The sequence below is a fragment of the Leopardus geoffroyi genome, chromosome C1 (assembly GCF_018350155.1).
Source record: "Leopardus geoffroyi isolate Oge1 chromosome C1, O.geoffroyi_Oge1_pat1.0, whole genome shotgun sequence".
Taxonomy (NCBI): Eukaryota; Metazoa; Chordata; class Mammalia; order Carnivora; family Felidae; genus Leopardus; species Leopardus geoffroyi.
The window spans coordinates 160,066,352-160,092,310 of NC_059328.1; the positions used below are offsets into that span (position 1 = coordinate 160,066,352).

The window sequence follows — 25,959 nt, forward strand, 5'->3', positions numbered from 1 at the left end:
GCAGAAGACAGGAAATAATAAAGATCAGAGCAGAAATTAATGCTATCGAAACCAAAAAAACCCAGTAGAACAGATCAATGAAACCAGAAGCTGGTTCTTTGAAAGAATTAACAAAACTGATAAACCACTGGCCAGTTTGATCAAAAAGAAAAAGGAAAGGGCCCAAATAAATAAAATCAAGAATGAAAGAGGAGAGGAACATAAACTAGTACAGCCACTATGGAAAATAGTATGGAGTAAGGTAACTGGATGACTCAGTCAGTGGAGCATGCAGCTCAAGATCTCAGGGTTAAGAGTTCGAATGCTACGCTGGGTACAGAGATTACTTAAATAAACTTAAGGAAAAAAAAAAAAGACAAGCATGGAGGTTCCTCAAAAATATTAAAAAATACAATTACCAGGGGCACCTGGGTGGCTCAGTCAGTTAAGCTCCCAGCTCTTGATTTTGGCTTAGATCATGATCTTACAGTTTATGAGACTGAGCCCTTTGTTGGGCTCTACACTGACAACACAGGGCATGCTTGGGATTCTCTCTCTCCTCTTCTCTCTCTGCCCCTCCCCTGTTCTCGCATCTGCCCACTCACTCTCTCTCTCTCTCAAAATAAATAAATAAACTTAAATATATATATATATAATTACCATACAATCCAGCAATTCCACTTCTGGGTATTCATCCAATGAAAATCAAACACTAATGCAAAAAGTTATCTGATCAGCAAAACTGAAAAGCAACCAACAGACTGAGAGAAGGTATTTGTAAATGACATGTAAGATAAAGGGTCAGTATCCAAATCTATAAAGAACTTATCAAATTCAACACCCAAAGAAAACAAATAATCCAGTGAAGAAATGGGCAAAAGACATGAATAGACACTTTTCCAAAGAAGACATCCAGATGGCTAACAGACACATGAAAAGATGCTCAACATCACTTATCATCAGGGAAAACACCAAACAAAACTACAATGAGATACCACCTCACACCTGTCAGGATGGCTAACATTAACAACTCTGGCAACAACAGATGTTGGCGAGGATGCAGAGAAAGAGGAACCCTTTTGCACTGCTGGTGGGACTGCAAACCGATGCAGCCACTCTGGAAAAACAGTATGGAGGTTCCTCAAAAAATTAAAAATAGAGTTATTTTACAACCCAGCAATTGCACTACTAGGTATTTACCAAAGGATACAGGTGTGCTGTTTTGAAGGGGCACATGCACCCCAACGTTTATAGCAGTAATTCTGACAACAGCCAAAGTATGGAAAAGAGCCCAAATGTCCATCGAATGATGAATGGATAAAGAAAATGTGACATATATACAATGGAATATTACTCAGTGACCAATTCTTGCCATTTGCAAGAATGGAATTAAAGTGTATTATGCTAATGTATTATTTGTCAAAGAAAGACAAATATATGACTTCACTCATATATGGAATTTAAGATACAAAACAGATGAACATAAGGGAAGGGAAGCAAAAAATGTAAAATAGGGAGATAAACCATAAGAGACTCTTAAATTACACAGAATAAACTGAGGGTTGCTGGAGGGGTGTTGGGTGGAGGAATGGGCAAGGGGCATTAAGGAGGACACTTGTTGGGATTAGCACTGGATGTGACACATAAGTGATTTTTTTTTTTTTGACACATAAGTGATTAATCACTAAATTCTATTCCTGAAGTCATTATTACTGAAACCATATTAACTAACTTGGATTTAAATTTAAAAAAAAAAAAAAAAGTGTGCTTGTGATAAGCACTTGGTGTTGTATGGAAGTGTTAAATCACCAAATTGTACACCTAATATTAGACTGTATGCTAACTAACTGGAATTTGAATAAAAACTTTAGTTAAAAAAAAAAAAAGAATTATCTGCACCCCATGTTCACTACAGCATTATTTACAATAGCCAAGACATGGAAGAACCAAAGTGTCCATCAATGGAAGACTGGATAAAGAAAATGTGGTGTATATATATACAAGGGAATATACTCAGCCATTAAAAAAAAAGAAAAGAAATCTTGCCATTCACAACAACACGGATGGACCCTTCAGGGCATATGCTAAGTGAAATAAGTCAAAGGCAGACCAAAGTTTATGATCTCACTTATATGTGGAATTTTAAAAAAATAAACAAAACCCCCTAAAACCCAAGCACACAGACACAGAGAATAGATTAGTGGTTCCCAGAGGCAGGGGACAGGGGTGGGTGAAATGGATAAACAAGTCAAAAGATACAAACTTCCAATTATAAAATAAATAAGTGCTGGGATGAACAGTATGGGGACTATAGTCAATAATACTGTATTCCATATTTGAAAAATGCTAAGAGATTAAATCTAAAAAGTTCTCATCACCAAAAAAGAATTGTAACTGTGTGGTGATATTTTCACTAGATTTACCGTGATGATCATTTTGTGATATATACAAATATGATATATATATTATATATATATATATAATATATATACAAGTATGTTGTATGCATGAAACTAACATGTTATATGTCAATTACACCTCAATAAAAAATTAATCCGCTAAAAATTTTTAAGAAGAAAAAAATCTTTAAAAAGAAAAATCTTTTAAAAAGAAAAAAATCAGCCAGCACTGGCTGGCTCAGTTGGTGCAGTGTGCCACTCTTGATTTCAGGGTTGTGAGTTTGAGCCCCATATTAAGATGCAGAGATTACTTAAAAATAAAACCCTAAAATATATATATAAAGAGAAAGAAAAAAAATGTTGAAAGCAGCCAGAGAAAGCTAACATATTGTATACATAAGGACAAAAAAGGGTATGACTGACTATTATCTCGTCATCATAAATACTGCAAGCCAGATTTAATCTCTGGAAATGATGAGCCAGAACTATGGATTTAGGCACATCCGGCACACCTGAGGAACTAGAAGGTATTAAAAGCAAGTCTACACACTAACTGAAGAGACCCTGAGCTCTCTTTCCATGGTCAATTCTGTAAAGTTAGCAACCAAACTTATACTCCACAGATAGAAGACTATAGACTTTCTCTCTAAAAAAACAGCATCTCAAGATATAAGACCTATAGATATGAAGAATTAAAAATCTCTCAGAAAAATGACCCAATCATGTCATCCTGCTACAAAACCTATCGGTCAATAAACCCTCCCTACTCATACAAAGCTTCCAGTAAGTGTTTCACTGCCCGGGCGCCTGGGTGGCTTAGTCAGTTAAGCATCCAACTTTGGCTCAGGTCATGATCTTGCAGTTCATGAGTTCCAGCCCCATGTGGGGCTCTGTGCTGACAGTCCAGAGCCTGGAGCCTGCTTCTGATTCTATGTCTCCTACCTCTCTCTGCCCCTCCCCTGTTCATGCTCTGTCTCTCTCTCAAAAATAAACAAACATTAAAAAATAAAATGTGCTTCAGTGTCTAAAGCATGTACATGAACAAAGCCCAGTATCACCAGATATGTGAAGAGATACAAACAAAAAATATAAAGAAACTGGTAAGAAATAAAGAAATAAACTTCACACAAAAATAATACCACTATTAAATATCCTAGGATAGCAAACTAAAAATGAAAAAAAAAATCCTCCTGGCAAAAGAAAATACTATAGCTAAAAATGAAAGAAAAAAATGGATGGATTCAAAGACAAAGCTGAAGCAATCCTCCCAGAAAAAGACCAAAAAAATTCAAAGAAAAAAGAAAACTAGAGAATCTATCCAAGAGGTCCTGGTTCAAATGATGTGAGTTCCAGAAAAAAGGACAAGAAAATCAAGGAGCTGAAATTATCAAAGAAATAATTTAAGAAATTTTTCTAGAACTGGAAAACATGAATTTCTGCATTGAAGGACATACTTTTGACCAAGCACCTGGCTCAAGGAAGAGCCACACCAAAACATATTGTAATAAAATATGTTAAATGCCAGGGATTAAAGACAAGATCCTAAAAGCATTTAGGGGGAAATAAACAGGTTACTTACAAAGGATCAGGAATCAGAATGGCATTGGAATGCTCAGCAGTAACACTGGAAGCTAGAAGGCAATGGAACAATACCTTCAAAATTCTAATAAAATGATTTCCAACCTAAAATTCTATGTGCAAACCAAAGGGAAGAAGAGAATATGCAAGGTTTCAAAAATCTGCCTACTAATTTACCTTTCCTCAGGAAATAACTAGAGAATCTGTTCCACCAAAGCAAAGGAGTAAACCAAGAAAGATGAAGAGATGGCATACAGAAAGCAGAGCTCACAGGACAGACACAAATGGAATTCCCACGATGGTCAAGAAGGTAGATTCCAGGATGACAGGCATCCAGCAGAAAGAGAGAGCAACTATCTTAACAAAAGAGCTACAAAATTTCAGGGAGGATGTCTAAATAAAAAAATAATAACAAAAACTTGTATGTGAAAATAATGAGAGATCTGCACACCTCTGCTGGAGAGTATTTAGATGCTTCCACTAAATACTAAAAAACTAAAGATATAAATCAACTATTAACTCCGGTGAAAACAGAAAATTGTATAAAAGAAGAAATGTAATCATGGAGCCTTCACAGCTGTGAATAAAATTTACAGTCATACTGTAAATAATGAAATAACAATCCCAAAATTGCAGTACTGTCTAAGTTAGGATGGAGTCAGGGAAATGTGAATATTTTTATAGAGGTAGAGGGTTGGGTCATTTAAAAGAGTTAATGCCTCATCTTCTATGATACGAAGTCAATAGGCATGCCTGGGTGGTTCAGTCTGTTAAAGCGTCCAACTCTTGATTTCCACTCAGGTCATGATCTCACCGTTTGTGAGATGGGGCTCCGCACTGGGTTCTGTGCTGTCAGGGCAGAGCCTGCGTGGGATTCTCTCTGCCCCTCCCCCGACTCATGCCTGCTCTCCCTCCCTCAAAATAGGTGAACACACACACACACACACACACACACACACACACACACACACACACACACACAAAAGGGAAGTATTAAATACCTAAAACTGAAAAAGACAAAGAACCAAGAACAAAGAACCTATATTATATAACCTTACTTAGAAATACAAATAAAACAAAACCTGCGATAAAAAGCTGTAAGATAAGGATCACTTCTGTGAAAAATGAATATAGGGTTGGAAGAACAGGACATAGTTCTACTACTTTTCATTACAGGTCAGGTAGAACAATTTGGCTTTGGCAACTCTGACCATGGATTACATGTCTTTTTCTTCTTGGTTTGTAGGAATTCTTCACATAATTCTCAGTATGAATCTTCTATGACTTGCCTCTTCACTCATCTTACTGGTGTCATTTGAACATAGTTACATTTATTAAATCTTTTCACTTTATGGTTAGTGCCTTTTGTGGTACACTTATGAAATCTGTCATTCTTATTAAATATTTATAGTTTTACCTTTCATATTTGGATCTTCAAGTCACCTATTACTGATTTTTGTATGATGGTAAGAGTTGAGGGTCAAGAATCATTTTTCCCCATATGTATATTCAACTGATCCATCATCTATTATAAAAGACTATCCCTTTCCCCACTGTACTGTGGAACTACCTTTATCATATATCTAGTTACTATATATAAATGGATCTGTTGCTGGACTCCATTCTGTTCCATTAGTCTATTTTTCTTTTCCCATGCTACTATCACAGTGACTTAATTCCACTCCTTGATATACACCTAAGAAAACTGAAGAAAACCTGTACCAGAGTTTTCAAAGCAGTTGTACTAGTGTTAATTCAAAGACTATTCACATCAAAAAATAGAAACAAGTCAAATATCCAACAACTGATGAACGGATAAACAAAACTTAATACATCAATACAATGGAATATTTAGTCATAAAAAGGAATTAAGTACTAATATATGCTATAATATTCATGAACTGTGAAAACATTATGCTAGGTGAAAAAAAAAACACACACAAAATGGTACATATTGTATATTTCCCTTTATAGAAATGTTCAGAATAGGCAAGTCCATAGAGACAGAAAGTAGACACAAAATGCTGCATTTGTATGAATCCATTTGTATGAAATGTTCAGAAGAGGCAAACCCATAGAGATCGGTAAGACTAATGGTTGCCAGGGGCTAAAGTGTAGGGTAGGAGAGCAGAATGGGGAACTGCCACTAACGTGTAGGGGGTTTCTTTTTTGGGTGATAAAAATATTCTCGAATTAGAGAGTGGTGATAGCCACATAATTGTGATATACTGAAATCCCCTGAAATGTACACTTTAAAATGGGTCAATTTTATGGTATGTGAATTATATCTCAATACAAAAAGATTTTATAAAAGTTTCAAATTATTGAGGAGAAAGGAACACAGAAGGAGGAAGAAAGCTTGGTAAAACCTAGTATATAATCACTTATACACTCAGATACATAGTTATACACACATGGCAAGCACACACTCAGACTTTCAAAGCCTTCAAAGCAGATTTGGTGGGGCAAACACTCATGAGGTATTTTTTAAAATATAAAAACAACACAGGCACATGGAAAAAAATTTCATTACTGAAACATAAATTTCTCCCTCCCATGCTAGTCCCAATATTGAGGCAACCATTTTTTTAAAAACTATTTTTAAAATGCAATTTTTGAATAAGCAATACAAACAGGCTACTTTACTTTCTTATTATCTTTCTAGAGGTTATCTGTCTACACTAACAAATCAAACATACAAACTTGGTTCCTTCCTTCTCATACAAAAAATAACATTATGCAGACTATCCTGCACTTCTTTCTTTTCTCTTAATAGAGACTGGGAAATTCCTAATCAACATATAATAAATTCTTCATTCCTTTTTTCTTTTGCTAATTTCTTTCTTTCAAACAGGGGCAGAGTATTCTACTGTATGTACCTCTATTTCAATAAGTCCTTTATTGACTCTGCCATGAATGATGAAGAATTTAGTTCACTGGCACCACAGCTTCCCCTTCTTCCTGATATATTCGCATTTTTTATTTTACATTTTTCAAATGGTTACCTTACCCTTAAATATACACAATTTTTAAGTTCTTTAAACCATGTGTGACTCCTCACTATATAAGAAAATAAATCTTTATATTTAGCTCCTTTTCCTGACATGACAGCCACACAATAACTTTTACATCAGTCCATAACGTTTACCTTTACCTTCTATTTGTAACCCTACAACAGAGTCACAAACTCATGCCATAAGGATCTGGGACAAGTAAAATAAGCAGGTGAAGCAGGCTTGGGCTAAGATAAAAGAAGTAGAACATGATGGAATAAAAGTTCTCTCTCTCTACAGTCAATTTTTGTATTAGCTGTGAACACTGAATTAAGTGAATGCTGAATCATCGCCACTTGGGGAAATACACAGTTAGGGTCCTGCAAGCTTCTCATCACATTTTTTGTTAATTAATACATAATCTTGTTTTGTATAAAAGTGTGTTTCTGTTTTAAGATGCCTTATTTAATATATATTGTTGATTCATTCATACTGAATTCACAGCTAACAGTACTATAACTCATGCTTGAACAAAGCTTACATAATAACACATGTATTTTGTCCCTAGGGCATATCACAGCCTTCTTGTGCTTAGAACACTAGATAGCAACTCAGCAATACTACCCCTGGGGGCCATTTTAAACAGCAAAATTACCAATAAAAAGCACAAAAAAGTGAAAACATGGCACTGAGTAAACTGTGAAAAGAACACTTGTTTAAAGTATGAGAGCTGAAACACGGAGTGTTGTTTTGTTCAGCCTCAGGCAGCTCAAATTTTCCAACACTGCACATGCACAGGTTCTTGAATGATTGGCAAAAGCAATCTGAGTTTTGATTTTGAGGTTACAAATAAATTTTAGCAAGTAGGTGAATTTGCAATTACAAAATCGTCAAATAAAGAGGACTATTGTATGTGTGTTCATTATCTATCAAATCAAGCATATAGATATTGTGCAAACTGCAAATCCTGTATAGCCTACTGTTATATATATGTGTATATACACACACATGCACATATATATATATACATATATGCATCTATACATATATATGTACATATATATAAATATAACTTAGCAGTCAAAATTTCAAAGAATTTAAAATTTAAAAGAATTAAAATCCTTCACTATAATTACACTTTAATAGATTCACCATGTATTTTTAGAACTGTATGACATGTGAAAGTTTATAATTGTCATATCTTCCTTATGGATTATTAGTCCTTAAAGAGTATCTATCTTTGTACCATTCAGGCTTTTGTTCCTGAAGAATAGGCTTAGTACTATTGCTGATGCTAGAAATTTAGCAATGGAAAAAAAAAAAAAAAGACTTAACTCCAAGGCTTATGGAGTTTAACACTGTACAAGAAAGGAAACAAACAAATATCTAGTAGTATGTAAGGAAATAGAAAATTAGAAATTAGGTGGAGAAAGGGGGAGAGTGATATAGCTATCTTCTTACATAGAGCAGACAGAGAAAGCCTCTTTGAAGAGGTGACACCTGAGCAAACATTTGAACGACGGATGGGAGAAGTATGTTTGAGACAAGTGGCAAATATAACAATGTGGGCATAGTGGAATGGCTGTTAGTTGAATAACGTATTTAGTCTAAAGTTAGATCAGAAGGTCTTGTTACAGTGTGATGAAGACATTTAACTTTATTTTAAATGTGATGGGAAGTCTCTGGAAGGCTCCGAGTTGGGGAGAAACTGATCTCAAATTTATATTTAATTGTTCTCCATGATTATCTGAAATATCTTCTTTTCAGTTATTTCCAATCTTTGTCATTTTTGGGAAATGCTTCTTGTCAACAGTCTATAGATGGAGTCTCATTTGTTGTGATAATATATACTTGGCTTTATGCTTTCCACATTATGTAATAGCTTAAAATAGAATTTTTTGTTTCTTTTTTCTCTCTCCCTCACTTTTATTGGATTATTTCTTTTTATTCCACCTTCTACACCCTGTCACAGTAATTTAAAAGTTCTATTTACAGTATCTCTGTTGCCTATACTTATTACTTTCCTACTTTTAAGCAAACATACCTCAATATAGACAAATTTATGATTACTCCATACTCTTAAACAACTTTCTTACCTCTCTCCCATTCCTCCTCTCCCAGAGCACCATCACTATCAGAATTGTGATCCTTGTGCTTTTACTTCCACATTATCAACTCCTGGTTTACCATTATTAAAACTGCCTACCCAACAATACTGCATTTCACAGGCACATTATCACCAGCAATTTGTATAAAATCATTGTAACAGTCACTGATCAACAGTATTTTACATTCTGTAGCTTCATCTATATTTGTTTTTAAATTTAAATGGATATTTTAAAAATGGAAGGCTACCCACAAAGAACAGTAAGCCAACATTAATTCATCATCCAACACAGAACCCATACTCAAATTTCCTGAGCTGTCTCAAAAAACATTCTTTATAACTATTTTTCTCCCAATTCAGGAGCCAATTGGGATTCACAGATTCACAGACTGCATCTGGCTATGTCTCTTTCACTTCAATCAATCTAGACAGAACAGTTCCTCCACATCTCTTCATTCTTCATGGGACTGAATACTTTGAAGAGTCCAGGCCAGTTGTCCAGCAGGATGTTGCAGGAGTATTTTATCATGACTAAATTCAAATAAAATTTTTCCACTATGGAGAAAGAAAATTCCACTATGAAAACTATAGGGCTTCCTCTTGTTGCATCTCCTCAGAGTGCACCTAATTAACGTCAGACTGTCTGTGTCACTACCAATAAAAAATTTGACCTTGATTATGGTGGTGACTAACAAATCTCTCCATTTTAAATACCCATTTTCTCTTTTGTAATAAATAACTCATCTATAGGGTGAAATTTGAGACCCTGAAAATACACTAGTCTCTGAAACATTTCACTAAATGATTTTAACATCTACTGATAATCCTTGCCTTTAATAATAATTACGCTAGGGAATACTGAATGTTGACTTCCTGATTCCACATTCCTTCTACATTAGCTGACATTCTTCCAAAAGACTACCACCTAACAACAAGCATACCTAGCTTGGTTCCCAAGTACCATTCCCCACCGAAATGAAGCACAGCTCCCTCAGAGAAAAGTCCGTTCACATTCACTGAAGAGACCACAGTGATATTAGAGAAACATGGTAGGGGCTTGTGTACACACGAGCAAAATTTCACAAAAATGATTACATCTCTTAAATCTGGATAAAGAATATGCAAGTATTCTTTGTACGGTATTTTCAATTTTCGATAGGCATAATATTTTTTCAAAGTGAAAAGTTATTTAAAAAATAGGGGCTGGGTGGGAAATCCTGCAGGAATACACGAATATCAGTTTGAGTATAAACATAATTAATATAAACAATATAATTAGTATAAATATACACATGAGTATAGAGTATCATCATAATACTAAAAACAAAACATGTAATCTCGAAACATCAGGAAAAACTCCATCTGTCCAATGGAAAGCAAGGGATAGAAGGAAATAAAAGTAAAGTATAATTAGAAGACACTAGACAATAGATAGCAGAGCCAAGTCAGAAAATAACAATAGTTACAATAAATATACTGGACTAAACCCACCATTTAACAGGTAAAAACACTAATATTCTATCAAAAAAGACATGCAGTTGGGGTGCCTGGATGGTTAAGTGTCTGACTTCAGCTCAAGTCATGATCTCACGGATCATGAGTTCAAGCCCCGCATTGGACTCTGTGCTGACAGCTCAGAGCCTGGAGCCTGTTTGAGATTCTGTGTCTCCCTCTCTCTCTTCCCCTCCCCTGCTATCAAAACTAAACAAACATTTAAAAAAAAAAAAAAAAAAGACATGTGGTCTAAAAGAAATACAATTAAAACGAGTAAAAATAAAATAGAACAACATATACCCATGTATCTAAGACAAAAATGAACCAAAAGAAGGCCGAAAATAGTAAGATTTGAAAAAAACAAATAATTAAGGAAAAAATAATTAGTTACAAAAAGAACAGAATAAGATGTATGCATGTAAAAATATAGCCTCAAAATATTAAGCAAATGTTGATAAACTGCAAGCTGAAATACATAAATCAATAATCACAGCTAATGATCTTTTTTTTTTATTGAAGTGCAGTTGACACACAATGTTACATCAGTTTCAGGTGTACAACATAGGATTGGACAACTCTATATGTTATGCTATGGTCACCACAAGTGTAGCTGCCATCTGTCACCATACAATGCTATTACAATACCACTGACTATATTCCTTATACAGCTAATGATTTTAATACACCACTCAGGGAAAAGGTCAAGCTGACAATACAAGGAAATATCTAAGATCTGAACAAATAAAATTAAGAGTTATTAGATATGAAGTGTTTATAAAATAGGGCGCACTTCAAGAATTAATGTCATACAAACTGTATTTTCAAAATGTAATGCAATAAATTAGAAATCCGCAACAAAAGAATAGCTTAAAACATCCCACATTAATAACCCTTGTGTTAAAAAGGAAATAAAGGTGGGGCACCTGGCTAGCTCAGTAGTTGGAGCATGTGACTCTTCATCTTGGGATTGTGAGTGTGAGCCCCACATTGGGGATAGAGCTTACTTGAAAAAAAAAAAAAAAAAGTAGAATAAGCATTATAATATGTAGCCTTTTGAACCTGGCTTCTTTTAAAAGTCAGCATAATGCATCCATTTGAGATTCATCCATGTTGTTGCAGGTCGTCATCAACTGCTAAATAGTATTCCATTGTACAAATATATATATCACACTTTTTAATCCATTTCTTAGATGAGGAACATTTGGGTTGCTTACAGTATTTTGAAAATTACAAATAAAGCTTTTCCTTCCTTTCAGATTTGACAGCTGCTTATGTGGTATAAATACCACTCAAAACAATATAGAGGATTTCCATTTCTGAAGGCCCTGACCAATAAAAAGAAAAAATACATATATGAGGTGTAAGAAACAAAATGATTTTTGAAAGAGTATTATTTGTTAGAGAATCAACAAACTGTTACAACCAAAAAAAAAAAAAAAAAAAAAAAATCAACAACAAGACTGCTACATACAAGACCATACTATAAAACTCAAAAACCTCCAAGGTCACCTGGGTGGCTCAGTTGGTTAATCAATCCAACTTCAGCTCAGGTCATGATCTCACAATTCCTAAGTTCGAGGCCCCCAATGGGCTCCACGCTGACAGTGCAGAGCCCTCTTAGGATTCTCTCTCTCCCTCTTTCTCTTTACTCTTTCTCTTTCTCTTTCCTCCCTCAATTAATCTATAAATTCAATGTATTCAAAATAAGAATTCTACTTGAATCTTTTAAGGATAAAAATACAAATAAACCATTATATAAAAATTCCCAAATGTTAACAAGCAAGTGAAGAGATACTCAAATTCTTTATGAGGGAATAAAGATCCATAAATAACTAACTCAACCTTAGAAAAGAAGATTAAAGAAGAGACTTGCTTTACCGTATAAAAAAAAAAAATACAAAAATACAACAGTATTTTTTTTTAATGTGATACTGGGACAGGAACACAGACCACTAGAATGTAAGAGAAACCTCAGACAGATCCACCTAAAGACATGGCAACTTAACATACACGATAACGGTGGCATCACCAATCAATGGAAAAATACGGATGATTTAAGAAGTCTTGTGGAGAAAACTGGTTCACTAGATGGTGAAAAATAAAACTGGGTCCCTATCAATACTATATAAAAGATAGGGCCTAAAGTGCAAATATGACAGTAAAACTATAAAATTAACAGAAGAATCTGTAGAATTATCTTTGTAGCCCAGGGGTGGGGAAGATGTATTTAACTCTTAAAATACCTCATGGTCCACTGGACCCAATTTCAGTGTTTGAGCTTTTTTTGAGTAGTTCTAGCTATTTGTAAAAATTGGTACTTTGGGACTTTTATTCTTTCTTAGAGCTCATCCAAAGCATAAAAATAAAATTTATTTTTAATAGAATAAAATGCATTCTATCTGGTCATTAATCACCAAACATCCACAAATTTCACAAATTTAAAATACATTATGTGATCTTATGGATCTAATTTTTCCTATATTTTGTTATTACATCATCCTCGAATTACTTCATCATTACTCATCATTGTTCATCAATTATTCCCAACTATGCTGAAACAACCAAAAATCATTAAAAAAAATAGAATGATGATACGATAGGCAGAATAATGAACCTCCAATGATGCTCACACCCTAATCCCTACAACCTGTGAATGTTACCTTATATGGCAAAAAGGACTTTGTACATGTAAGGGTAAGAACTCTGAATTGGGGAAATTACGCCAGACTATCCAGATGGGCATGAGCCCAATTCTAATCACATGAATACTTAAGTGAAGAACCTTTCAAGACTGATCAGAGGGAGATGTGACTTCCAAAGAACAGTGAGAGAGATGTATGACTGCTGGCTTTGAAGATGGAGGAAGGAGACCACCAGCCAAGAAATTTAGGCAGGCTCTAGAAGCTAGAAAAAGGCAGGGAAAATTATCCCCACCTAGAGCCTCCACAGAAGGAATCCAGTCCTCCACACACCTTGATTCTAACCCTATGAGACCAATGTCAGACTTCTGACCTTCACAACTTTTAAGAAAATAAATGTCTGTTGTTTTAAGCAACTCTGGTAATTTTTTACGGTAGAAATAGAAAAACAATACAGAGTTAATGACCTAAAAGAGTGACGCAATAGTGAAATAAATTATCATCTTTCAGTTATCTTCTTGTCTTGCCCAAAGTACTGCACCATCTTCCAAGAACGTATGAAAGACTGGAGATATCACTGCAGACTGATTTTAGATTGCACTGACTCCAGTGGAGAATCAAGAAATTTTCATCTTCCACCCAAGATGGTCAAGAGAAGAAAATGACAGAAGAAGACATTTTATAATTAATTATAAGACAAATCAGAAAACAAAGAGATAACACCTCTAGATTCTAAAACTGATGGCAATGACCATATAAAATCTCAGTCATTGAATGTTATTACCCGAGATGAATTTTCCCAAATTCAAGAATCAATGAATCAGATAACGCATTTCTAAGGAAAAAAAGGAAACAGAATTTTCACCATTTAACTGAAGAATTTCATCATATAATATTCTTCTACAGGAACGTGGACCACTTCATGCTCAAAGGATGCATGACAATATCCTTCATCCTTTATGATGCCTGTGCTGCTTGTGCACCAAGATTTACTTGACACAAAGAGCTTTTTAGTATGTTTAAATTCTTATTGAATTTCTAATAAAGTTGTTTTTCATTATACTATTATTCCTGCTATAAATTAGTAGCAAAATAACTTAAAATGTGAAAATAGCAAAAGGACCTATTTGACCAGATGGTTCATGATTAGGACTATTTTTCGTAGTATACCAACAGCTATTTAAAACTTTACAGTTATAGGCTCTAAGGCAAAAAAAAAATTGGTAAGTTTGATTATAACAAAATTAAAGAATCCTCTACAATGATCCTGTACAATGCTGGATACCATGAACAAAGTTGATAGACATGACAAAATGGGAAATGTTATCTGCACTGTATACAACTAACGTGGAATTGCTATGTAGAATATACAAAGAACATGGGAAAATCAGTTCAGTTTGAAAAAGTAATCACTAATCCTTATTGGAACAATTTATAAGAGACTCCCAAAAAGCCAACAAGCATATAAAAGAAATGTTCAAAGTAACTGGTGGTATGAGTGAAAAAATGAGATACTATTGAGATACCTGTTAAACACTATCAAAAATGAAGAATCCAGATAATGCCAAATGTTTCTGAGATGTAGGGTTATATAAATGCTCATGCATTCTGTTGAAAGTGCAGATTAGTTGTATACAACTGCTCTGAATAGCAATCTTATACTATTTATTCAACTTAACTCTATACATTCCCTATGACAGAGCAGTTCTGCTCCTGGGAACATAACCTCAATAAATGATCACAAAGGTCCATAAGAGAACAAGTACATTAAAGTTACTACCGTGTGAGGTAATGGGGAGCTGAAGACAACCTGATGCCTATCACTGGAAGGCCTAACAGATACACTTAATTTTTTTTTAATGTTTGTTTATTTTTGAGAGAGAGAGAGAGAGAGAAAGAACACACAAGTGGGGAAGGGACAGAGAGAGAGAGGGAGACACAGAATTTGAAGCAGGCTCCAGGCTCTGAGCTGTCAGCACAGAGCCTGACGCAGGGCTCAAACTCACAGACTGCAAGTCGTGACCTGAGCCGAAGTTGGATGCTTAACTGACTAAGCCACCCAGGCGTCCCCAGATACACTTATTTGTATTATCTGCTGTACAAATAAGAACATATACAGATAGGAACAAGGGTGACAGGGGCAAGGAAGAGATAAAGGACAGGAAAAATAAAAATTATATAATGGGAGAAAAGAACTACAATCTACTAAACTCATTTTTACTCCTGAAACCTATTAAGCTACAACAACATATATTAACGTATATATATTAACACATATATATTATATATACATATATTATGTATACACACATATATATATATATATATATATATATATATATATATATATATATATATAACATAATGCCCCCAAAGCATGTTATGCTGTATTAAAAATCAGATTTATGGGGCGCCTGGGTGGCGCAGTCGGTTAAGCGTCCGACTTCAGCCAGGTCGTGATCTCGCGGTCCGTGAGTTCGAGCCCCGCGTCAGGCTCTGGGCTGATGGCTCAGAGCCTGGAGCCTGTTTCCGATTCTGTGTCTCCCTCTCTCTCTGCCCCTCCCCCATTCATGCTCTGTCTCTCCCTGTCCCCAAAAAAATAAACGTTGAAAAAAAAAAATTTTTTAAATCAGATTTATAAATACTTTTTCCCTATACATTATAAAAATTAAAGTAAGTAATAATTTGCTTTTAAGCACATATGTAGGGATCCTTTACAAAATATATTTTAGATCATTTAATACAAGGAAAGAATGTCAAATGAAGATTACAATCTTACTCACTTTTGCTCCAACACTGCAACTGCCAGTGCTTCCAGTGCTCCCACTTGCAACTCCTGTAAATCTAGCTTCCAATAATTCTTGCCTTCTTGGATCCAGACTATGAAGCTCATCCATTGCAACTATTAGGAAAAACAAAAAACAAAAAAAAAAACATACACATATATATCTTCATATACACACAAACACAAATACATAGACATGGTCAGTTGAGATGTCAATATAAACTTAATGAATCAATTCTACAAACAGATGAGAGAGACTTTAAAATTTTTGTCCTGTCCCACACTCATTTAACAAAACAATCTACAGTGGATTTCCAACAATTTTGACTGCAATCCACAGTTAGAAATATATTTTCCACACATCAGTACACAGACATATACATACATATATTGAAAAATTCCGGGGGTGCCTACATGGCTCAGTTGGTTAAGTGTCTGACTCAATCTCAGCTCAGGTCATGCTCTCACAGTTCGTGAGATCGAGCCCCACGTCAGGCTCTGCACTGACAGCGTGGTACCTGCTTGGGATTCATTCATATTCTCTCTCTCTCTCTCTCTCTCTCTCTCTCTCTCTCTCTCAAAATAAATAAATAAATATACTTTTTAAAAAATTCTACAAATACTTCTTACCACATGCAGTGCACTCGATTATTTTCTATTTGTCTATTAGAAAAGAGAAAACACTGGTTGTGAGCTATTAAATTGATTTCATGAGCCATTAATGGACCATGGGTCCACAGTCTGAAAACATCACCCTCCTAGTAAAATCTCCCTATTCTTAGCTTATACAGAATTTTGACACTAAGTAACATTAGTAATTATTTTGTTTATATATACCTTATATCTGACTATATTTTCAACTGGGAAGAATTCTTTTGACTGTCACATCGCAAAGATTTTTTGGACATTGGATAGTTTTCAGTTTCTATCAAGTACATGAAAAACATACATATATTAAAAAGATCACTGAAGTAACATCTATTACTAAACAATCACTGGAGAATTAAGGGGGAAAAATTAACATCCTCATGCAATTGTTAGTATGTAGACTAAAGCACCACAAACTCTAACTAAAGTGCAATTAAACTTGTAAAATTCTTTTATTTATGTCTGTCAATTCTCTACTGATAAAACCTTAGAACTAATATTAAATGAGTGGTTCTCAAAAGGAACAAGGAAAATATTATCAGAATCCCAAATCACATGTGGACATTTTCAAACTACTCTAGACCCCTTCCACATACTCTGGCATTCCTCTATCTTAAAGGCTAACAATTATTCCTATAGATCTTATCTTTTAAAATTCCTTTCCTTACCTTTCATCTTTATCTGGACATAAGACTAGATGGATAAGGACTATCCTACCATGTTTACTTGCATCTCTGTACCTAAATATATCTTTCTTGCCCACTCTTCTTTCTTTCAACTCAAAAAGGTAACTATGTTTAAAAAGCTAAAGCCTTCAATTTTTGCTTTTCATCCTATTCCTTCTTGATATCCAAGGGATCTCACATTTGCATATACAGACCTAAAACTATAGATTCTTAGAAGAAAACAGGGGAAAGCACCATGATCTTGGATTTGTCAGTGATTTCTTAGATACGAAACCAAAAGCACAGGCAACAAAAGAAAAAATAGGTAAGTTGTAATTCATCAAAATTAAAAACTTTTGTGTATCAAAGGACACTATCAAAAAAGCCAAAAAACAACCAACAGAATGGGAGAAAATTATCTGCAAATCATATACCTCATAAAGGACTAATATCCAGAAATAAATCTTACAACTCAACAAAAAACAAACAGCCCAACAACAAAAAACAAACAACCCAATTTTAAAAATGGGCAGAGGATATGAATAAACATTTCTTCAAAGAAATACAACTGGCCAGTAAGTACATGAAAAGAGGTTCAATATCAATCATTAGGGAAAGGCAAATCAAAACCACAATGAAGTATCACTTCACATGCATTAGGATGCTTATTACGATAAAACAGAAAATAGCAAGCATTACAAAGGATATGGAGAAATTTGAACCCTTGTGCATGGCTAGTGGGAATATAAACTGGTGCGGCCACTATGGAAAACCAAACAGCAGTTCCTTAAAAAATTAAACATAGAATTACCATATGATCCAGAAAATCCACTTCTGAGTATATATACACCCAACAAAAGTGAAAGCAAGAACTGGAATAGATCTTTGTACATCAATGTTCATAGCAGCATTATTCACAACAGCCAAAAAGTAGATGCAACCTTCATGTCCACTGATGAATGAATGGATAAACAAAATGTAGTATATGCAAAGAATGGATTATTCAGCATTAAAAATGAAGAAAATTTTGACAGAGGTCACAACACAGATAAACTTTGAAGACATTATGCTAAGTGAAATAAGCCAAACACAAAAGGACAAATACTATGTAATTCCATTTATATGAGGTTCCTAAATAGTAAAATTCACAGACACAGAAAGTAGATGGTGGTTGCCAGAGGGAGAGGGCCATGGTGGAATGAGGAGTTAAGTGATCAATGGATACAGAGTTTCAACTAGGGAAGACAGAAAAGTTCTGGAGATGGATGTTGGTGATGATGGTACAACGTGAATGTACTTAATGGCACTGAGCTGTACACCTAAAAAATGGTTAAAATGGTAAATATTATATTATGTACACCTTATCACAATTCTTACAAATAATTTTTTAAAAATAAATAAAAAGGACTTCAAATTTTAACATAAAAATTAAAAGGCAAGCAAGAGACAGGAAGAAAATATTTGCAAAACATTTATGTGCTATATACTATTTCTACTCTTTGGCTTAGTAATGGGTTGATGGCCCACTGAAATTTAGCAAGGAAGATGAGAACCTAAGTCCCTGCTTTGACCCTGACCAACTAATAATGTATTTTGTTTCCGATTGTTTTTGTTTCTTAGATATATAGCTTCCTCTAGACCTCAACACTTCCCCATGAGGTCCTACAGGAAGCTATACACTCAAGGAAAAGCAAACAAACAAACAACTAGTTTCTAACCAAAACTCCTTACTAGGGGTCCCAACCTCATTATAGTCCTTAACACCATCTAACAAGTTTTTATGACATTTTAATAGCAATATATGCAAGAACCCCTGGTATAATTCATAACAAATAATAGATGCATAAGAAATATTAGTGTACTTATCTAAATAAAAATGTAACCTTGAATACTAAAGCCTTGCTTCCCAAAATGCAGTCAATGACCAGTAGCATCTATTCTCACCTCAGATGCTTATAAGAAATGCAGTATCTTAGGTCCCATACCAAACCTACCAAATCAGAATCTGCATTTTAACAAGACCCTGAGGTAATTATTATGTGCACTCATGTTTGAGAAGCACTACTTTAGAATCTGGGTTCTCAAACTTTTCTGAAAAGGGCCCAATCATAAGTATTTCAGTCTTTGCAGGCCAATAGGCAAAATCATGTAGATACTTACATGAGAGAGAAAAACTTACTACAAACTTTTTACTGATAAATTCAGGATATAATAATAACAGTATGATACTTTTTAATGTTATAAAATAGAAGTCAGTTAATGAAAAATATTGGAATTGGGGAGTGGTAACATTTTACTTAATTTGAGTTTCCAATCATCAAAATGTATTGCAAATACTCAACTGATAATGTTGATCAGGTTTTGTGTTTATCTTTGAACTGTTTTGTTGTTGTTGTTGTTGTTTTGACGCATAGGTACTGCTAAATACTGAAATCAACCCACAAGCATATGATTTTAATGGAGTATATTCATTACTTTGAAGGCAGCTACAGAAGTCTCTTGGATTCTTCCTTTGATATTTACCTTTCAATGTGTTATTACACTACAGATTAATCATTTCCAATTGAAGGTTAGGTAGAAGTTCCTCAAATGCACAATTAAGTGGATTTTGAGATATGGAAACTTTCTTTGCACTTGCATCAATGTCTGAAAAATGCTGCCGGAGCTGTATTTTATGATGAAAAATATATTCATGCAAATTCATATGGGAATGAAGATCTCACTTTGACAGTATAAGAAATGTATAAAGCAGCTTGATGTTACTTGTGATTTCAAACATCAGTTCCCACTGAAATGACTTTACTGCAGCTAAATTTCACATGAAAGCACTATTTTGCCTCATAATTTTAGGTCTGATTTATTTAAAAATATTTCCAAATCTCCAGAAAAAGCTAATTTCAAAGCCAATCAGTATTTGACTAGTGGTTAAAGGCCATCTGCTTCATTCAGAAAAATTTCAATCTCAGTCCTAAACTCAAAAAATTGCAAAAAAATTTACCACTGCTAATAAGCCAGTCAAGATATTCAGCTTCTCTATGTCTAACAAAAATTCAGGCAGCTGATGCTAGTTAAATCCATGAGAGCAAATGAAGTTCACCACTGACAAACTGATTCAAGAACACAGCATGAATTCAAATTATTTTCTGCAAAGTACCTACTGATAAATAACACAACAAATAACCATAGCTTTGAACCTCTCACATTTGTACAAGCCTTGTAAAGTTGTCCAACTAAGCCTTTTTCTGTTCCACACATATTTTTACCACCATCAGTTGTAGCACATCTTAGCAGATTCCACTTCAGATCGTACTTAAGTGTTTTCTCAACTTCAAAATATTCTCGTCTGTAGTTGCTCTCCACAGACTATTCACAGAGGTTAACTGTTCTGCCACTTCAAATCCGGCATGGACACCTTGAATAAACAACAACTGAATAGTCTCAATAACATCTGTTCACTCATTAAGAGCCAAGGAAAACCATTATAAATTACTTGCCTTGTTGTTGTTGTCTTTTTTTAATGTTTATTTTTGAGAGAGAGAGAGAGAGAGACAGAGCATGAGCGGGAAAAAGACACAGAATCTGAAGCAGGCTCCAGGTTCTGAGCTGTCAGCACAGAGCCCGATGCGGGGCTTGAACCCACAAACCATGAGATCATGACCTGAGCTGAAGTCGGACACTTAACCAAATGAGCCACCCAGGTGCCCCACTTGCCTTGTTTTTTTAATACACTATTAATGTTACTTCAAATGTCATCAATTCTTAAATCAAGTGTTCTTGCCCAAAAAAATCTATGGTCTAAAACAAGTTTTTGTCCGCCCCCTCCCCCCGGACACATTTCTTTGTTACAATCAAACACAATTTAATTAACTCACCATCAGTAAATGGCTTTCCTTGCTTGGCTAACAAATGAACCACTTGGAAACTTATTTTGGTGGCAGTCTCATTTTCAATTTTTATTTTTATGAAGAAATTATGCTGTGATAAGATATTCCATTTTAAATTGACTGTTACTTTAAGAAAATTGAGGGTTGAAAAAAAAGAAATATAGAAATAAAGAGAGAAAATGGAGAGTTGAGAAGTGTGGTGTATGCTTAGTCTAATAATGTCAACATATATTCTTCTCTAACAGCTACAGTGTCACTGCATAATAAAAAAAAATGTTTTGCTCTCTGATTCAACAAAATAATACACACTCCACTGTGCCTTAAAAGTATGCCACTCATAGTCCATTTTTCTTTCTTTTCTTGTTTTGACATGATAGATATGCACTGGTATAAAAAAAATAAAAGAAATATCGCAGGCTGGCAATACACATGGCACTCAAAACACCATCAAGTTATAACTGCAGCACTGAAATTTGTAGTGCACCAAGAGCTGTATGAAGTGCTGAGAATGCCATACAGGGTCTCTGTCACAACTACTCAGCTCTGCCATTAAAATGCAAAAACAGCTGTGTTCCAATAAAACTTTATTTATGGACACTAAAATTTGAATTTCACATGTCACAAAGTATTATTCTTTCAATTTTTTTAACCATGCAAAAATAGGCAGTTTGCAGACTTGTTATAGCAAGTACATTTCAAAGATTTTAATCTTTTATGGACTCAAACTATCACTTCTGACACTTATCCAAAAATTTGGTCCTAATTACAAGAGGTGCGATTTTCTGAAGAATATGTAATTTCACTATAATCCAACAAATTCTTTATTATATGATAAATGTTTATACTTTTGAAAAAGAAACAAAAGCCACTATAAAGACCATACCATCCTTAAAGAATACCTGTCTCTAAATAGAACCACATGACTCATAATTATGCTACTATTCTTACTACTCAATAAAATTTATTATAAACCCAAAATTTCACATAAAAAACATAACAAGATATCACTACCTGAATTAGAAATCACATCCCATTCTATAAAGAAAAATTTTAGGGAAACATAAATGAAAGCCACAATTTTACACAGTTTGTCATGGCCCCTATTTCTCTCTCTCTCTCTCTCTCTCTCTCTCTCTCTCTCACACACACACACACACACACACACACACACTCACTCAATTTTACTTTTTATAAAACTATAGTCTCCCAAGGTGACCAGTCTAAAAAAAAGGATGTATTTGGACACAGTATTGTTCTGGTTAGTCAGCATTATTTTATAATTCTATCACCTTTTTTATAACAAGGAATCTACCTTTCATTGTATCATTTTTAATTACCTTAAGACTTCATCTTCCTTGGCAGATAGTCAAAACAAAATCACGGTATCTAGAAAGCATGTTTTCAAAAGGTTAATACTAGTTACTAAAAAGTAAAGGAAATGAGTTTGTTAACTTAGACCTTCCTAATAGATTCAGCTGCTACTGAGCCATTGCCTCACATTTGTAAATTTAAAACTTCCTGAAGTCTGAAAATATTTTAATTCATTCCAGATTTTAATTGTTACTTTTTATATTTCATCTGATAAGCTGATTTATACAGAACAGTTAAGGTCTTTGTTCTATTAATACTTTTCACATTATGCCTGATAAGGCAAAGAACTCTGATTAAAAACAGAAACACTATGATAAAGTTAGAAATTATTTTCACAAGATAAAATATTCCATTTAAATCATTCCTTTTCATTAGTTTTTTAATGCATTTGAAAATTTAGGACACAAAAAGAATTTAAGAAATCTACACTGTTCAACACTCCAGAATTACCTCCAACTCTTGTCTTTAAACATCCGTTTTATTTTTTTTTTAATGTTTATTTCTTTCTTTCTGAGAGAGTGCAAGCGTGCGTACATGTATGTGCAGGGGAGGAATAAAGAAGGGGAGACAACATCCCACGCAGGCTCCACACTGTCAACGCAGAGCCCGATGCAAGGCTCTAACTCAGGAACACTGAGATCGTGACTGAGCCCAAATCAAAAGTCAGACTCTTACCAACCACCCAGGTGCCCCTAAATACCATTTTAACATGGTTGATAGAATATATCTATTTTCATATACAGTATTTTCTATCACATATTTAGTGAACATAGCTATAATTTTTGTTGAGTATATCACATTTCAACATTTATTCCATGGCTTGATTTCCAATTTAAAACCAAATATCCTGGGGCACCTGCATGGCGCCACTGGTTAAGCGACTGACTTTGGCTCAGGTCATGATCTCGTGGTTTGTGAGTTTGAGCCCCATGTCGGGCTCTGTGCTGACAGCTCAGAGCCTAGAGACTGCTTCAGATTCCGTGTCCCCCTCTCTCTCTGCTCCCTGCTGTCCCCCACACTCAGGCTCTGTCTCTCTCTCCCTCTCAAGCTCTGTCTCTCTCTCCCTCTCAAAAACAAATAAACATTTAAAAAAATCAAATAAACAAATAAATAAAACTAAATATCCTAATTTTTTGGTAGTTAAATCAACATGCTAAATAGCTATCATAAAAGTAGCCCAATTTCCTTCATAACCTTTTCCCCCCATGAATCTAATAAAAACATCTCCCACATTTTTTCTAATGATTTTAAATATTAGCATTTGAAATTTTAATCCATTTAGAGTTTAATTGTCTATCACTAGAATTTTTTTCCAAAAGAAAATGTTACACAACTTCTCAGAAATGCAACCTCTCCCAGTGATTTGAAATATTTTTCTGGTCATCTATCATATTCTCACATAACCATCGGTCTGTTTTTGTATTTTATTCTGTTTCATGAAACTATTTCTGAGCCATATACATTTATCCATCTACCTACACAAATACATATGTACTGTACACATATACATAAATATACTCACACCAAATATTTCATGTAGAATGACTTAAAGAGTAAGCATAGAAAGTCAAGTTCCTCAATCTAGAGCACACATTTAATTATACAAGCCTGTGGTTAAAGAGAAGACAAGTCTGATCTAGAATCACACTCCAAGTCAGATTAATACCTCAGCTTATCTTTAAGATACTTAGTCATTTTAAACAGTTTTGTTGTAACCCTTACAGCAAAGAATTCAGACATACTGAGACCAAATTATTCAGAAAAGGAAATATAGATTACATCAGGGGTAAAGCAGAGAGTCCTAGTTTTTGCTTCTCTATCCTATCACGACCTTAGAAAACGAGTAATAATTTAATTTCAATTTTACTCTTACAAATTAAAAAAACAGGGAGGCTGGGTAGCTCAGTCGGTTAAGCATCTGACTCTCGATTCCGGCTCAGGTCATGAACTCATGTTTTGTGACTTCGAGCCTCTCTACTCTGATAGCGCAGAGACTGCTTTGGATTCTCTCTCTCCTTCTCTCTCTGCTCCTCCCCCACTTGCATGTGCACGCACGTGCACTCTCTCAAAATAAATCAATAAAGATTTTTAAAAAATAATGTCTGACAGCTTTTTTTTCCCCAACAAAAATGAACACACAGACAGGTTGTATAAATATGGCCAAGTTCCTTCACCATGTTTTAACTTTTTTTATATGTAAAATGGATAATAAATGTAACTGTTAGTTGTTAGAGTAAAACAAGTGTATATGCAGAGTTTTAAACTAAATCTGTCACTTAGTAAGTATTCAATAAAGTGTGAGCATATATGTATGCTACAATACAACTGCTTACTGAAGATTGACCTATTTTACACACACACACACACACACACACACGCTCCCTTCTAGCTTTCTCCCTGAGGTTAGAATTTCTGGTATGTAAAACGACATGTACTTCAGTGCCTAAATTTCTTCTGTTAATGTCAAAGTAATATGACTCCTATTCTTCTACCTTCATGTTTATAATTACTTGCTGTTTTTAAAACCAATCTCTCTCATGTACACACATGCATATACATATAAATGTGTGTATATATACACAGACACATAAATGTATTTTTATATTAGGCTATTTCTCTATTTTAACATATAGTTCTCATTTTAAAGATAACATTGAGACGCTGAGAGATAAGTCATATTACCTTTTGTTAGAACTTAAACCCACTCAGCTAAGCACCCCTATCCCAAAAGAGCAGTAAGAGTATGGTATGTGTGGTGTGTGGTATGTGTGTGTGTATGAGAGAGAGAGAGATAGAAAGGGAAAGGAAGAGGGGGGAGAGAAAGAGACAGAACGCATGTGCTTGCTCATGTAAAAAGGAATGTTTTCTGAGAAATCTCCAAAATAGGCATTTGGCTGAGACTTGACCTAGTTCACTTTCTTCTTACTACCACAAAGTAAACTGGTATCCTATCCCCAACCTAAGTACTAATTACTTAAGAATCTTTTTTAGTTTCATGCCTTTTCCCATTATTAATGTAATACATGCTGGATGAAATGATACAGAAAACTAAAACTGAAAGGCCCAATACTCCCCGTCTCCCAAAATCCCACTCCTCAGAGGTAACCATTTTGATATACCTTCAAAAGGACAGTGATGATTTACTGCCCCACACTACTCCTTTTTGGTCTGTTCTATCCCAACAAGGCAGAGTGAAAGAAGGGCTACTGAAAGTTACTTCATATGGTCCATGTGCATCAGGGAAATAAATCTCTGACAAGGAAGGAAGTTGCATTCACTCTACATAAGAAGTCCAAGTTGAGCACTACCTACCCATTAAAACACTTCTTAAAACAATGTATTATAATAAATAAGGATAAAATATCTTAATGTTTACACAGTGATTTCAACATAAGTATTATTTTACCAACATCATCT

At 34.5% G+C, this 25,959-nt stretch overlaps 1 protein-coding gene across 2 annotated transcripts in view; it reads right to left on the reverse strand.

Moving 5' to 3' along the window:
• The window catches only part of TLK1 (tousled like kinase 1), a 147,019-nt gene that overhangs the window by 88,838 nt on the left and 32,222 nt on the right, over positions 1–25,959 (reverse strand). For both annotated transcript variants that reach the window (XM_045480166.1, XM_045480167.1), the window contains exon 2: positions 15,973–16,091. In XM_045480166.1, the coding sequence (XP_045336122.1) occupies positions 15,973–16,091 (119 nt within the window). The remainder of the gene's footprint in view (positions 1–15,972; positions 16,092–25,959) is intronic.